Source organism: Carettochelys insculpta, chromosome 19 (genome assembly GCF_033958435.1).
Source record: "Carettochelys insculpta isolate YL-2023 chromosome 19, ASM3395843v1, whole genome shotgun sequence".
Taxonomy (NCBI): Eukaryota; Metazoa; Chordata; order Testudines; family Carettochelyidae; genus Carettochelys; species Carettochelys insculpta.
The window spans coordinates 2959683-2975078 of record NC_134155.1 but is presented as its reverse complement, the minus strand read 5'-3'; the positions used below and the strand labels follow the sequence as shown (position 1 = coordinate 2975078).

The 15396-nt window shown below is 67.6% G+C and overlaps 2 protein-coding genes across 4 annotated transcripts in view; both read left to right on the top strand.

Moving 5' to 3' along the window:
* Nucleotides 1-8828, top strand: part of NEK8 (NIMA related kinase 8) — a 30589-nt gene extending 21761 nt beyond the window's left edge. For all 3 annotated transcript variants that reach the window (XM_075013767.1, XM_075013766.1, XM_075013763.1), the window contains 2 exons: nt 7724-7775; nt 8742-8828. The gene's annotated coding sequence lies outside the window, so the exon portion shown is untranslated. The remainder of the gene's footprint in view (nt 1-7723; nt 7776-8741) is intronic.
* Nucleotides 1669-11453, top strand: TRAF4 (TNF receptor associated factor 4). The gene is made up of 7 exons (XM_075013768.1): nt 1669-1927; nt 7724-7775; nt 8742-8846; nt 8925-9086; nt 9252-9413; nt 9566-9721; nt 9853-11453. The coding sequence occupies exons 1-7, from the start codon at nt 1785-1787 to the stop codon at nt 10483-10485; spliced, it is 1413 nt and encodes a 470-aa protein (XP_074869869.1). The 5' UTR covers nt 1669-1784; the 3' UTR covers nt 10486-11453.
* Nucleotides 11454-15396: the final 3943 nt, after the last annotated feature.

The window sequence follows — 15396 nt, the reverse complement described above, 5'->3', positions numbered from 1 at the left end:
TATGGCTGGACCACAGGGGGAATGGGACCAGCTTCCAAAGCTGTGCTCCAGCCGAGGCTTGCCCACAGCTCTGGTGCCCACTGACGCATGGGAGCCGGTCACAGCACAGTGTAGACAGGACCTGACTGTTCCCACAGCAAGGAAACGCTTAGAGACAGGTAAAGTCTTAGCTCCGTTGCTCATAGAACACAGTTAAGAGGATGGCTTAGGGGCTAATCTACGGGCTCTGAGGCAGGCTTAGCTGTAAAGCACCAGGCAGTGAGCATGCAGGGTCAGGCTGGGATTCAGTGGCAGAGTCAGAAAGGGGAGGCAGAGCAGCAAGGGGAGGTTCAGGTTAACCCATGTGCCAGTCTGGAGAGCCAGTGACCTCACTTGGGGGCCACTCAGCCAGCTCCAGAAGGGCCCTGTGTACCAATGGCATTTCCCAGCCTGCTCTTGGAAGGTGGCTGGGGGTTAATCTCTCACCTGAGCACTTCCAGGAGCTCTGCAAAGGGTGGGAGCAAATTCTGGCTGGTTAACGTTTAGCTCACTCGGGCCTTCCCAAAGGCTGTTTGTTAAATCTGCCCTGTGTGCACTGGGGACTCCCTTTCCCACTAGCCAGAGTGGCTGAGGACCTGCCAGGCCCCTTGCAGCCGTGCCAGTCTGCTGGACGGGAGCCCCACAAATCTGTGCACTGCTGGCCCCAGCCGTTTAACCCATTTGTCACTTGACAGCAGGTGGAGCAAGAGCAGGCATGGGCCGAATAGACAGTGTTCCTCCAGCTCTGCTCCTAGGCTCTTGCCCGCCCAAAAGCGAGATGCAGGGCAGGAAGGCCCGGGCCTGCTGGGGAGAGCTGGCCATGCAGGGGCCCTCTTGCCCCACCAGGCCTGTGAAGAGCGATGTTGCCCACCCAGTCCCAGGGGAGGGGAGGTCAGGCTATGCCATGAGTCTTGCAGGTTTGCCTGGAGGGATGGGGAGAGCCTGGAAATTCTTTGAGTAACAGGGAACAAGACGTTTTCCCACCCCATCAGCCTGACGTCCAAGGTCCAGCACTGGGGCAAACACCCTGCTGTGGGAGTGGCGATATGGGCCTCACCAGCCCAGGATAAGTTCTTGGAGGTGGGCACAGGGCTCTCTAGGTTGTGGGCGTGTGCCCCAGAGCCTTCAAGGGGGGCCCAGGGGTCCTCTCCGCTGGCTGCCCCCTTGCAGGCAACAAGCGTGCTCACTCAGTGGCGCCCACCCCCACGAGCTGGGGTTCAGGTGGCCCGGTGCTGAGTCCTGCCGAGTAGCCCAGAGAGGAACCGGGAGTGGGCGTTATTCGATTCTAAGAAAAGGATGTCAGGGAGAAACCACAGAGGCAAGTAACAGACCCCCCCGCCCCCGCCAGTGGGGCTATTTCGGTAGTGTCTCCTGGCCCCTCTGCCCCACCGGTCCCGGGAAGCTCGGTGAGGGGGCCCAGTCGCAGAGCACCGGCTAAGCAAACACCCCCAGCGGGGACACTGAGGCATGGGAGCGGGGCAGAGCCAAGCCGAGAGCAGCCCCCGGCTCCCCGCCTGCCGGGCCCGGACCATGCCCCCGGGCTGCTCCCTCCCCACGCACACAGCGGCGCCGCCCAACCCCTGCGGGGCGATTCCCGGGGGGCTCGGGGGCAGCGGGCGGGAGGGCGCAGACGTCCAGGGACGGGTGGCGCTAGGACCGCGCCGAGCCCACCGCTGCCTCCTCCCCGCTGGGGCGGAGCCGCCTCCTGCAGCCGGAGCAGCTGAGCGGCGGCCCCAGAGCGCGGCGCGGCGCGGCCCGGCTCGGCCATGCCCGGCTTCGACTACAAGTTCCTGGAGAAGCCGAAGCGGCGGCTGCTGTGCCCGCTGTGCGGCCGGGCCATGCGGGAGCCCGTGCAGGTCTCCACCTGCGGCCACCGCTTCTGCGACACCTGCCTGCAGGAGTTCCTCAGGTGCGGGCCGGGAGGGGAGGTCACCGCTCCCCGTGTGGGCACCGGGCTGTGATGTCACAGTCCCTTTTGTTGCGTCTGGGGTTGTGATGTCACAGCTCCTTTTGTTCTGTTATCGGGGGGGGGGGTTGTGATGTCATAGTTCCTTTTGTTCTGTTCTCGGGGGTTGTGATGTCATAGCTCCTTTTGTTCTGTTCTCAGGGGGCTGTGATGTCACAGCCCCTTTTGTTTTCTCCTGAGGGGGTTTGATGTCATAGTTCCCTTTGTTACGTGGGATACCAGGGCGTTGTGATGTCCCAGTTCCCTTTGTTATGTCTGGGGGCTGTGATGTCCCAGTTCCCTTTGTTGTGTCCAGCGGGGGAGGTTCCCGCGTGGGGTGCAGCCCTGCGAAGTGCTCCGGCCGCGCGTGGCCGTCCCGGGGTCGGGCGGTGCGGCTCCGGGGCGAGGTGCAGGCGGGAGAAGCTCGCCCCGGCCGGGCGCAGGCGCGCCCCCATCCGCCCGCGGGCCGCCACGTGCTGTGCGTCCCCGCGCGGCTGGCTCCGGGCGCTTCCGCGGCAGGTGCGGCCGGGCGGGCGTGGCCGATACTCGCGGCTTTCGTGACGTGCCCTGGCCGCCGCCGCGCCCCTGGGGGGATGGTTCGTGGCTGGCCCGGGCTGGGCGGGGTCCCCAGCCCGCGGGGTACAAGTGTCAGGCGGGGCCGGGGGGGCAGCACCCCAGGAGCTGGGACCTTTTATTGTACCCGTGGCAGCCCTGGCCTGGTGCAGCCGGGGGCGGGGCGCTGCGGGTAACAGCCAGCGGGGCGCTGTGGGGGCACGTGGGGCTGTGGGTAACATCAGCCTTGCCCCAGCCCACTTCCAAGCCAGCACCCAAAGGGCTGGTGAGCAGGTGAGTGAGGGGCACCGCAGTGGGGTGCCTAGGTACTAGGCAGCGCCCCTGGGCTGGGCAGTGAAGCCAGGCGCTGCCTGGGAGCAGGGGCACCCCTGGGGTACGCAGACTCCGCCTGGCCGGGGCTGGCCTGCCCAGGGCTCTGCTAGGCGGGGAGGCAGGCGGGCCGGAGACAAGGGGGTTCTGGGGCGGAGCAGAGAGAGGGGGACTCTGGGTCCGGGCCAGCCCGCCTCAGGCACAGGGCAGGATTGTCTGCCGGGTCCCCCAGTGCCCTGAGCTGCCTTGGCTGTGCTCCTCTCTTGGCCCTTGGACATGAGGAAACCCCCTGGAGAGCCTGGGCTGTGGGTTACGGTGCCTGGGCCTGGTCTCTACCGCAGGGGTGGGCAGGCCTGGGAGAGGAGAGGAGAGGCCTGGGCTGGGGGGCAGTGTGGGGTGAGCAGCCCACGACGTGGCAGTGGGCAGAGAAGACTGTGCCACGTAGTGTAGCTGGCAGGGTCCCATTCCCCCCAGGGAAGCCTGTGCCCGAGAGATGACACCCCATCACACCCACCCTGGCGCTGCCCCTGGGGAGTCCCAGCCCACCTGGGCTCTCTGCAAAGCCTTCCCGCTGGGGTTAAGGTGTGCGCGTGGGGGACAGCCGGGCCCCTCCCTGCTGTGCGACTCACCCCCCCGGCCCCGCTGCTGCTGTCGCCCCCTCCCCGCAGGGCCGGGCCATGGAGCCATGCACACCGCAGCGCCCAAGCCCAGCGCTGGCACGTGGCCGAGCCCTGCCGTGGGACTGGGGGCTTGTGTGGCAGCAGTTTTGCAGCTCGTGCCTGGGGCTTGGCATGTGCTGTCCCTGGTCCCCGTCCCCTGGCTGGGCAGCGGTGGCTGAGGCTCAGGGCCTGTCTGGAACATCCCGCCCCCCAGAGCCAGCTGCTTGTCCACAGGCCCTCCCCAGCCTGCTGCTCCAGGGAGCGAGGGAGCGCTCCACCTGGCCTGGGGGTGAGGTTCGTTCATGGTGCCCAGCAGCCTGGCAGGGGGCTGTCTGCGGCTAAGCTGTTCTCCCCCCCCATTCTGCTGGAGCTGTGCCTGCCCGCTGGCGGGGGCCAGGCCTGCCCAGTCTTGCCCAGCTGGCTGCGTGGGGGCCAGGCCTTTGGCGAGCTTTCAGTCAGTGCTCAGGCCGGGCCGGGGCGCAGGGCTGCAAGAAGCTGAGCCCCGTGTAAACATTGCAAACTCTGTCCGGTGTCACGTGGTCCCATGCAGCAGCCCCCTCCCCAGCCCCACTCTGCGGCGGCGACTCCTCTGGCAGGGGGCCCATCCCACTGAGCAGCGCTAGTGGGCCCCCCAGGCAGCCAGCACTTGGGAGGCGCCGGGCCGGTGCCCCATAAAGGCTAGAGGAGCATGATTTGTGCAGAACGGGGAGGGGTGTTCCTGCAGGGGGTCCTGCCTCCCTGATCACCTGCCCTGGTGCTGCCCAGGGCCTGCGTCCGGCTCTTGGCTGGTCACCCCCGCTCAGCCCTGGCTGAGCCCCCTGCCAGTGCCTAGTACAGCAGGCTGTGACCCTCCTCCCTCCGGGGCAGCCCAGCCTTGAGACCACGGCAGGGACAGTCAAAGGCAAGGACTGAGCTCCGGAACTGCTGCCTCAGCACATTCTCTGCCCAGCCAGCCATGCTGGAGCGAGGCTCGGTGGGGATTATGTGTCGTTCTGCCCCTCCCTGCCTGTTCCCAGCGGTGCTGGTTAACCCTTGATCTGCACGGGACCGTCGCTGGGGAGACACAGGGCACTTGCCCCGGTAGCTCTTCGGCTGCACCTGCGCCAGCCTGGGCGAGCCTGGCCCAGCACTCTGTAGCATGGCATGGCGCAGCGGGGCCAGGCACCCCCAGCTGCAGCCTCTCCGAGGGGCCTCGCTTGCCCTTGTGCACGGTAATCTGCAGTTTAGTCGCCGCTTCTGAGAGAGAGATCCAGGCTGGCTGGGAAGGGGCTGAGCCGTGCCCAGCCGGGGGACCTGCAGTCGAGGGCAGCCCTGCCCGGAGCAGCCTGGTGTCTGAAGCAGGTCAGGAGTCGCTCTCAGGTGGCTGTGCTGCAGCTCAGCTGCCCCCGGGGGTCCTGTGTGTCCATCCGCCCTCGGGGCTAGCCAGGTCCCCCCCGGGTGTGGCGGGGAGGGTTGCTGGCTGCCCCCTGCTTCCGTGGTGCAGGTGCTTGTTGCCTGCTGCTCCTCTGGGGCTTATTCCACTCGCTACCCAGCAACTATCCCCCCAGCAACTGCGGGCACCAAGCAGCCGCCAGCTGGGCAGCCTGGGGGCCGGGCGGCAGGTGGGCTCGGCTCTGGGGACAGGGACACACCTCGCCACGTTCGCCAGGCTGGTCTCTTCCCTCGGGGGTGGGCTGTGCGGGGGTCGGACTGGCCCTCGCTGCACATGGCACTGGGGCCAGGGCTGTGGCAATGGGATTTCCTCCCGTAGGGTCGGCCGAGGGGCGAGCGGCTGCCTGGCTGGGCCATGGATGAGCCGCTCCTTCCTGCTGCACGGTTGCAGGAGAGGCGCTGGCTGCAGGGGAGGGCTGGGCTGGCCCAGGGTCCAGGGTCCAGGGTCCCCTGCCTGTACCGGCCCCTTGCTCTGGCCTTGGCTCCTGAGCAGACGTTGGGCAAAGGCTCGGCCACTTCCTGCCACCGCCGGCCCCGGCCCCAGCCCCTCACTGTGGGGTCTGCCGTGGGCCTTGGGGTCCGGCCCTGCTGTCTGCCAGCCACTTCTGCTTGCTGGGGCTGGGGAGGGCCAGGGCCTGGCTGCATGGGGGCAGGGCTCTGCTGCCGACCAGGGCACCATGGGAAGCTTGGGGTGCTGGGTGCAGCTGTCGGTCTCCGCGGGGTGCCGCCTGCTGTCCGGCTCACTGGGAATCCCAGGCTGCGGGGACACCTGTCAGCGGCTGCAGCCGGGGATTGGCTGCGGGGAGCCAGCTGGCCTGAGCCTCAGCAGGGGGCTGGCGTCCGCTGAGGGTGGGGGTGGGGTACTTCTGGTGTGGGCCTTGACGCAAGCTGTGCAGGGCTGGGGAGAGCACTGGAGCTGCAGGGAGTACGCTGCTCAGTGTTTCTGCCCAGAGCTGGAGAAACTTCCCCAGCAGCCATGGGAAGTGGGTGGGGGGAGGAGCGGGTGGGGGGGGAGTGAGCCAGGTAAATCCCCCCTGCGAGGATTGCCGCCCTGGTGCTGGGCGGGGGGCCGGTGCTGGGACCCACCAGGGGAGGGGAGGGCTCCAGTCACTGCCCCAGGTGACGCACAGGGTGTGACATCTGCAAGGGAACTGACCTTTGTCGTGTGGGGCAGATGTTAGGCTCCCTGCCTGGCATGGGCTGGGCCCTGTGAGTACAGAGCCCGGGGCTGCGCCTGGCCTTGGAGCTGTGCGGAGGCAGCCAGGCCAGCGATCCTAGGGGCTGCTGCATGGGGGGATGCTGGGGCCCTGGAGTGCAGCCCCTGCATCCCTGGGCCTGTCCGGGGCCAGGGCTTGGTGCGGGGAGGTGAGCAGTGGGGCTGCGGAGCCTGCTCCCTCCTTGCTGCAGGCAGCCCCACTTGCAGCCCCAGCCACGGCGGCCTGTCAGCGCAGGGAGCCAGCAGGGCTCCCTCCCCCCAGCTCTGACACGGGCGAGTGCTGGCGGGGTAACAGCTGGACCTGAGTGCAGCTGCGGGGCTGCTCAGGCGGTTCAGCTACAGGGCAGGGTCCGTGCCAGAGCAGCCTGAAGGATGGGCTGGGAAAGTCCAGCCCCCTGGCTCCCAGCTGGGCAGGCTGCCTGCCAGAGCGGGGGCCCTGGAGCTGCACCTGGCTTGGGGAGAGCTCTGCCGAGAGCAGCAGTGGTGGCCGTGGGCCAGGTGCCTCCGGGGTGGGCACTGCTTTGCTGGGGCCCAGGTCCCGGCCCAGCCCCCACCCCACATGCTGTCCCTGGAGTGAGGCCCAGGGCCTAGCCCCCGCCCCACACGTTGTCCCGCGAGTGGGGCCCAAGGGCGTGTGCTCCAGGCAGGGCATCCTGTCCCGGGTGAAGCTGCCAAATGGAGAAGTGACGACTCCCCTGCTCTCCTGGGGGGTGTCTGCGCCTGGGCCCTGGTGGGGAAAGGGAACAGCTCTGGGGTGAGCTGCTGGGCTGCCATGGGGGCGGGCACTGGCAGTGCTGCTGCAGGCGCAGAGCCGGCTTCCCCAGACCTGCCCCGGCCCCTCCCTCCGGGCTGCCGGCGTGCACAGCAAGGTGCCCGGGCTCCTGCCATCTGCAGGAGGCTGAAGAGCAGATTACCTGCTCCTGCCCAGGGCCCCAGACCCGTGGGCCCACCTGCCCCCGCCCCAGGCGTGCTGGGAGCAGGGCCCAGGGGTGACCTGTCTCAATGCCCCCCTCGCCCTGCAGGGCAGCTGCGACCCTGTGCAGTCAGAGCCCCACAGCCACCAGCAGCTGCAGGAGGTGGCGGCTTCTCTCCTCTAATGGGGCCTGGGAGGCGTTTAGCACCTGGCTGCCTAGGCAGTGGGGGCTGGGAGCTTGCCCTGCTCCCTCTGGGCTGGGAACGGCCCTGTGCTGGTTCCCCGCTCGCTGGTGCCATTGAGGACTCCACAGAGCAGCTGCCTGGCTCTGGGGCACAGCCCATCTGTGGGGCAGGGCACGGGCCCTTGGGGCTCTTGGCTGGAGCAGTCCCTGGGCAGCTTGAGGGGCCGCGTGCCCAGAGGCTGAGCAGAGAGCGGGGCATTGGCTCACTGGTGCCGTGCTGGGTCTGAGCCAAAGAGAGCAATGGCCAGGGCCAGGCCTTGGAAGGACTCCCGCTCCCCTGGCCCGGACAGCCGCCTGCCTCCCCCGCAGCCCTGGCCCTGGCCTTGGCCATCTCCTTCCCCGGGCGCGGTGCACAGGGAAAGCCGGGCACATGGGACGCTGCCCCCAGCTCTGACCTGGGCTCCTTCTGTTGCAGTGAGGGCGTCTTCAAGTGTCCGGAGGATCAGCTGCCCCTTGACTACGCCAAGGTGAGCGGGAGGGGGGTGCCGGGGGGTGCGCATGCCCCCAGCAGGGCCTGGCCTCAGCTGTGGTGTTTTCCACTTGCCTCCTGCCCCCCCTTGGCAATGCAGGGACACGGGCCTGAGCCCAGCCAGCACCAGGAGCAGAGCCTGGCCCCGACCCTGCAGCCGGCCCGTGGCCCCTGCTCCCTGCACGCGGCCACAGCCCGGCCAGCGCCTGTGCTGAGGGGTTGGCTGTGCAGGCATCTGTGGAGAGACGCCCCCACGTCCCAGACAGCCCCAGCCCTTGCCCCTGCCCCTGCGCTGGGATGCAAGAGAGCCCTTGGTGCAGCTGTGCTGGGAAACTGTCACCTCCCGAGAGCGGCAGCTGCTCCCTGCCTGGCACCAGACGAGCTCAGCGTGGCCGGAGGGCCCCTGTCCAGCCACAGCTCCCGAGGCCCAGCTTTGGGGGTGGCCCTTCAGGGAATGGGGCTGGAGCCGAGGCCCAAATGCTGCGCACCCCTCCCCTCCCCTCCCCTCAGTAAGAAAAATGCTGCTGCCGAATTTCCTGCCCCCAGCCCTGCTGGTGCCCCCAGCCCCCACCCACAGTCCCTGCTAGCCCGGCCCTGGGCCCACCTTGCACAGCCCTGCCGGTGTTCCACAGCCCCTGCCAGCCCGGCCGTGGACGCGAGGCTGGGGGTTAAGCTACCCCAGCAGGCTGGCCCAGCCTCGCCCTTATGGAGGGGCCTGGTGGGCTCAGGCGGCACCTCTGGGGGCAGGTAGGTCAGAGGCAGAAGGAGCGTGTGGCCGGCTGGGAAGGGGGTGCTCAGAGCACAGACCCTGCCCCCCTGGGCTGCAGGGGACCCACCCCTGGTGCTGTGCCAGGGCCTGGCCTCTGGCCGGCCTCACCGCAGACAACCCTGGGGTGCCCCTGGCCTTGGTGGCAGCTGCCCTGGGCTGGGCTGGGCCCCGCTCTCGAGACGTCCCTCTGCCTAGATCTACCCGGACCCTGAGCTGGAGGCGCAGGTGCTGAGTCTCCCCATCCGCTGCATCCACAGTGAGGAGGGCTGCCGCTGGTGCGGCTCCATCAAGCACCTGCAGGTGAGTGGCTGGCTGGGGGGGCAGGGCTGGGGTCTGGGCCAGGGTCTGGGCGGGCCCCTCACGTGCCTGTCTCGCCAGGCCCATCTCGGCATGTGTGGCTTCAATGTGATCCCCTGCCCCAACCGCTGCAGCACCAAGCTGAGCCGGCGCGACCTGCCCGCCCACCTGCAGCACGACTGCCCCAAGCGCCGCCTCACCTGCCAGTTCTGCGCCAGTGACTTCAGCGGCGAGGCCTACGAGGTTGGGGGGCAGGGCAGGGCCTGGGTGGGGGCGGGGCGGGGCGGGGTGGGGTGGAGCAGGGAGGGGGCTGGTAAGGCTCAGCAGGGCGGGGACAGGGCTGGGCCAACGGGGACCTCCTCCCCCCCCCCCCCCCCCCCCCGGCTCACCGCGCTTTTGTGCCCGCAGAGCCACCAGGGCGCCTGCCCCCAGGAGAGCGTGTACTGTGAGAACAAGTGTGGGGCGCGCATGAGCCGGCGGCTGCTGCCCCAGCATGCTCTGGCCGACTGCCCCAAGCGCACCCAGCCCTGCTCCTACTGCGCCAAGGAGTTCGTCTTTGATACCCTCCAGGTGAGCTGGCCGGGGGGGGCCCAGGGGCCTGGCTGAGCGGCGGGGTGGGACTATGGCAGCCCAGTGGGCGTGCTTGAATCGCGTCCCAGCCGGCCCTGCAGCTGGCGTGTGGGGGCAGGTTTCCCAGCTAACGCCTCCCCCTCGGCCCCCAGAATCACCAGTACCAGTGTCCCCGGTACCCTGTGCCCTGCCCCAACCAGTGTGGGACGCCCAGCATTGCCAGGGAAGACCTGCCTGGGCACCTGAAGGAGAACTGCAGCACAGCCGTTGTGCTGTGTCCCTTCAAAGACGCTGGCTGCAAACATCGGGTAAGTGCTGGCCCTGCCGCCCTGGGGGCACTGCCCGCTCCTGGAGTGCCCCCGGCTGCCCCCTGTGGCTCTGCTGGGGCCTCCCTGTCATATGGGCTGCACCCACAGCTCACCCACTGCTTCCTTGGCAGTGCCCCAAGCTGGCCATGAGCCGGCACCTGGACGAGAGCCCCAAAGTGCACCTGGGCCTGGTGTGTGCCCTGGTGAGCCGCCAGCGGCAGGAGATCCTGGAGCTGCGGCAAGAGGTGGAGGAGCTGTCGGTCGGCAGCGAGGGGGTCCTGATCTGGAGGATCACAGACTATGCTCGCAAGCTGCAGGAGGCCAAGGGGCGCAGCAACTACGAGTCCTTCAGCCCCCCCTTCTACACCCACCGCTACGGCTACAAGCTGCAGGTCTCAGCATTCCTCAACGGGAACGGCAGCGGGGAGGGCAGCCACCTGTCCATCTACATCCGCGTGCTGCCCGGCCACTACGACAACCTGCTGGAGTGGCCCTTCTCCTACCGCGTCACCTTCTCCCTGCTGGACCAGAGCGACCCCTCGCTCTCCAAGCCCCAGCACGTCACCGAGACCTTCCTCCCCGACCCCCACTGGAAGAACTTCCAGAAGCCGGGCGTCTCCCGCAGCTCCCTGGACGAGAGCAGCCTGGGCTTTGGCTACCCCAAGTTCATCTCGCACGAGGACATCAAGAAGCGCAACTACGTGCGGGACAACACGCTCTTCATCAAGGCCTCGGTGGAGTTCCCACCGCGGATCCTGGCCTGAGCCGGGGCCTGGGCCTGGTGTGGCACATGGCCTCTGTGCTGTGGCTTGGCTTAGGCTGCGGCAGCCTGAGGGCATCGTGGGCCTGTGCCTGACTGGGCCCCTCCTGATATGTCTGCCCCCGGGGCCTGGCTGCCCTCTCCTGAGCAGCCACGACCTCTAACCGGCTTCCTGCAGCCCTGGGCTGCGCTGGCCCTGGGCCGCGCTATGGCTGGAGCTGGGGGGCACCAGGGGAGCCCCACAGAGGGCCGGGAAGGGAGGGGAGCACGTCCTGCTCTCCTGGCTCCCACCAGAGTAGCTCAGCCCCAGGTCCCAGGGCGGTGCCCACAGGGGCCATGTGCTGGTGGGGGGAGGACACAGGCGGTTTGCATGCTGGCTTGTGGCACTGCCCCTTAGGGTCTGGGACTTCTCGCCTGCACCCCATTAGCAGAAAGTGGCTCCACCTCATTGCTGGGGCGGTGGGTCACGTGCCCCAAGCCCTGCTCTAGTCAGCTGGCCTGACCTCCCCCTCCTCTCCTGCAGTAAACAGTGCCTGGCAGGGGTCGCCCCCGTGCCCCCTGTGCCTCCCACACAGGGACCCCCTTGAGGCCTTTGAAACAAAGCCCTAAGCTGAGAGCCCCAGAGAGGGCTCTCCATGCAGCTGCCAGCCCCTCGGGGCTCTGGCAAGACCCAGGGAGGTGCACGCCAGCCCCAGCAGCGAGGAACCGGTAGGACCGCGGCTCTGCCACCCTGCTGCTGTCTCAGGGACCTGGAGGGCAGAGGCCCCTCCACACACAGCCATGGTTTGTGAATTCCTGCCCCCGCGCACCCTTGCCGGCTGGACACGTCTTGTGCCGGTTCTCCGCGAGCGAACGGGGTGTCTTCCCTGTGGCCGGGGGCAGCGGGTGGGGGGCATCTTATTTATTGGCCTGGCCGCAGAGCTGCCCCGGCCTTGCTGCCCTCGCTCCCCCTTTTTCAATAAACTCTTCTTGTATTTATCCGCCTCGCTTCCTGCTGCCCTTCTGTCTCCTGGGTGGGGCTCAGTATGCAAATGAGCTGCAGCTAATTACCATATGCAAACCAGGAGAGCACAGCTCTCTCTGCTGGGGCGGCAGTGGGCTTTGCAGGATGAGAAGCCTGTGCCCACAGGGGCTGGGGAGCAGCCAGGCAAGCAGCCCCCTGCAGAGGCAGATTGGCTGAAGGGGTCTGACTGCACCGGCGACTATAACGGTGTGTCCCAAGCTGGCCTGGTCCGGGAAGCCCTTAGCCGCGGGAGACCTTCCGCCTATCCCTGGCCGTGTCTGTGTCACGTGGGCCTCAAGCTGGGCCAGGGCCTCTGGGGTGTCCCAGAACGCAGCTCCACGGAGCTGTACAACAGGCAGCGCAGTGCGCACGAGTGCGGGCAGGGGAGGCTAGCGCTTCCGGCGCCGTGCGCGCGCTGTTCCGTATGCTGCACGCAAATGTCAGCACAGGGTTTATTGCCGGCTGATTGACCCCGTACCTCTGGGGTGGAAGGCAGCCAGTCAGCGCTTCGGCTCTCCCTCGGCCGGGCATTGGGCTGTCTGCGGGGGTGAGCCCAGTGGGTGAGGGAGGCAAACCGTGGGGGCTGTGGAGTGCTGAGACTCCTGAAAGGGGCAGGGTGGTGGTGGGGCGAGGGCTTTGTAACGTGGGACCTCCCGGCGGGGCCAGACCAGACCGAGCCAAAGAACTGCCAAGCAGGACCTGGAGCAAGTTGCTTTCAGTCAGCAGCGCATGCAAGATGCCAAGATGGGTACCTGCCACCCAAGCCCCCGGCTGCTGTTCTGCTTCCCGCTCATCCATGTTTCTAGGGTAAGGGGGAAGCCATAGCTAAGAACAAATCGAGTGAGAAAGGGCCCCCAGCTCTGGCAGCACCACCCACATGCCGCTGCTCAGCTCTGCAGCTGGGATCCTGTGCAGTGCAGTCGCGGCTGGGGCCCAGGCCCTCTGATCCTGATTCGGTGGTGCTGCAGCCACCCGCCTGGTTGGAGGGGCTGGGAGGGCAGGAGTAGCAGGGAGGGTTGGCTGTGCCATGCTGTGCCATGCCAGCGAGGAGGGCCGTGCCAGGCCGTGCCAGTGAGGAGGGCTGTGCCGTGCCAGGCCGTGCCAGTGAGGAGGGCTGTGCCGTGCAGCGGCAGAGGGGCAATAGACTCATTTCAACTTTGGAGCAGATCCCTGAGTCAGGAGCGAGTCAACTGGCTTCAAGGGTCCTGGGTTAGGCAGGTGGGTGTGTTACCAGAGCGCTCCAAGATGGAAGAGCCTCACAGCTGTAGTGGGCGTCTCGTAGCCTCGTCTGTGCTGCCTGGTGCAGAGACTACAGCGTTTTGCTTAACCAAAGGCAGAGTGACAGGGAGTGGCACATGCTCGTCTGCCCGAGGCACCGCTGTCCCAGGCGGTCCAGAACAGGACTCTGCAGCGCCCAGGCCCGCCTTGCCGGTGGCGGCTTTCTGCCCACGCCGGGCACAGCCGGGCTGTTTCCAGGCAGCGGGGCCCTGCTGGGGTTTTTCTGATTGGATGCCTGATAACACAAACATTACACGAGATGGAAAAACGGCATCAGAGCCAGTAGCCACCCCTGGGGCTGCCCCTGGGGAAGTGCCGAACGCAGGGTGGCCATGGCAGCGGCCTAGCAGAGAGGTGCCCAGAAGGACCTAGGGCAAGGTAGCCCAAAAGCTGAAGGTTGCGACAACTGCCCAGGGATGGGCAGGGCCTTGGTGGCCGACTGCAGCGAAAACCCCCCAGGACAGGGCCCAAAGCAGCACGTCCACCTCTGTGACTGGCCGCTCCCCTCCCGTCAGCCAGCTCAGCGGGGTGTTGACTCTGGTCCCTAATGAGGGCAGGCGGAGGCAGGTACCGTGGCCTCTGGCGCTGGTCGTCCCCTGGCAAGGGGAACTCACGCTCAGACCTCTCCTGAACTACCTCTGCCCCTTTGCTGGTCCGGGCAGAGGAAAGCAGGAGTTCAGCCCCCTCCCCACCCCTCAGCAGAGCCCAGGGAGCAGCCGCTAGGTGTTGCCTCGCCCAGATCTGAGCCGGTCCTCCTGGGGCAGACTGGGCTTCACAGTCATCTCTTCCAGCCCTTCCCTCTGGCCCTGTGCCCCTCCTGGCAGCAGGTTGTACTCCACCCCCCAGCAGATGCACAAGGCCCTCCAGGCAGGTGCTGGACTGAGCTGGCTAACAGCTCAGCAAGCAGCTGCAGCGCTCTGCCTGCACACCTGGCCTCGCCCCTGCGCTGCTGCCCTCCCTGCCCTAGAGCCCTGGGCTCCTTCCGCCCGCAGCACTCAGCGGTAACGCCGGGAACGGCTTCGCGCTGCAGCCGCTGACCCTTCGGTGAGCAGGGCTGGAACCCTGGCCCCTGCTGGCCTCAGGCAGTGGGGCAGCCAGGAGGCTGGGCATGGCACTAAGGCAAGGGTAGTGGCAGACAAGCTGTGCAGTCCAGCCACTGTTTATGCTGGCCCAGGCTGTGAGTGCAGCTCATGCCCCTCAGGCCCAGGGCTGGGCTGTTTTCCTGGAACCCAGGCACATAAATAGGCCCCACAAGCGGCAACCTCTAATTTGTGGCTTTTCCAGTAGCTGTTGCCCTGGGCTGCTTTGTGCCTGGAGCCTGCACGCTCGGGGGCCAGCTGCGGGGGGAGCTGCTGCAGGTGGAAGCCGGGGGCTGAGCAACACCTCCACCCAGTCGCTGCCTCGCCCGGCGATGGGGCTCTACCCTGGAGAGGGCAGGCGCTGGGTGCAGCATTTGCTCTCCCCCTGCCCCCACCCCCAGGAACAGCTCCCCACATGCCTGAGCACAGCAGAGCCAGGTGCAGGACCAGCCATGCACCCCCGCACCTCCCCTGCCAAGCAGGCCCAGGGCTGCAGGCTGGAGTGGGGGAAAGGGTGGGAGGGGGGCGAGGCAGGTAGGGACCCGCAGGGGGGCAGGGCTCCTGGGCGCAGCACGTCTGGCAGGGCACGGGCTCACTCAGCTGCATCGCCCCCACCCCCGCCCCACTGCGAGTCCCTGGCGCGCTCGCTCGCGCTCTCTCTCTCTCTCTCTCTCTCACACACACACACACACACACACACACACACACACACACCCCATTTTTCTCTCTCTCCTGTCCTGTTGCTGTCACCAACAGTTGCTTGCCCTGGCCCACGAACAAAGCAGGGGCTGCACCCCAGGATGCCCTGTGCTCAGCCTGTGCAGCACCAGGCCAGATGGAGGGCAGCAGGCACCGCGGTGGGCTCCCCTGGGAGCCACTCTGGCGGCGGAGGGGAAGTGCACTGGGGGGGTGGGGCGCTGCCCTCGGAGGGGACGTGAGCATCAGCGCCCCCCGCCCCGGCGCTGCAACCTGCTGGGGGCGCTGCCATGGCACCCGGCGCTGTCTCCGCTGGCAGAGCGGCTTCCAGGGGAGCCCAGCGTGGCCCTTCACATGGCCTGGCACAGGGCAGCTGCACGGGGCTGGGCTGTAATTAAAGTGCAATTTGCATACGAGACGGTGCTAACGGAAAGCGGATGGGGGGGGCACGGCTGGGTGCGGGGGAGGGACCAGCCGCTGGCGTGCAGGAGCCAGCTGGGCGCGAGGCCTGCACTGCGCCACCAAGGGCGGGGCTGGTGCCTGACACCCCCACGGCAGGAGCAGCACCCTGTGCATGAACGCGGGCAGGCCCATCCCCCACCCAGCCCTGGGCGGGTCAGGGCCCCTCGGCCCCGCCTCGCATGTGGCCTGGGAGCCCACGCAGGCCCCCCCCACCCCCAGTGATGCAACCGCCCACCTGGGACTAAAACCCAGGCCTTCTGGCTGGGCTCGTGAACACACACACACACACACACACACTCTGCATGGGTTTCGGGGTGGGGGGGCGGTGTCCAGGAGTCCCATTGTACAACAGGCCCGGATGTGTGGCTGCGCACTGGTGTGCCCCCCACCTTAGCTG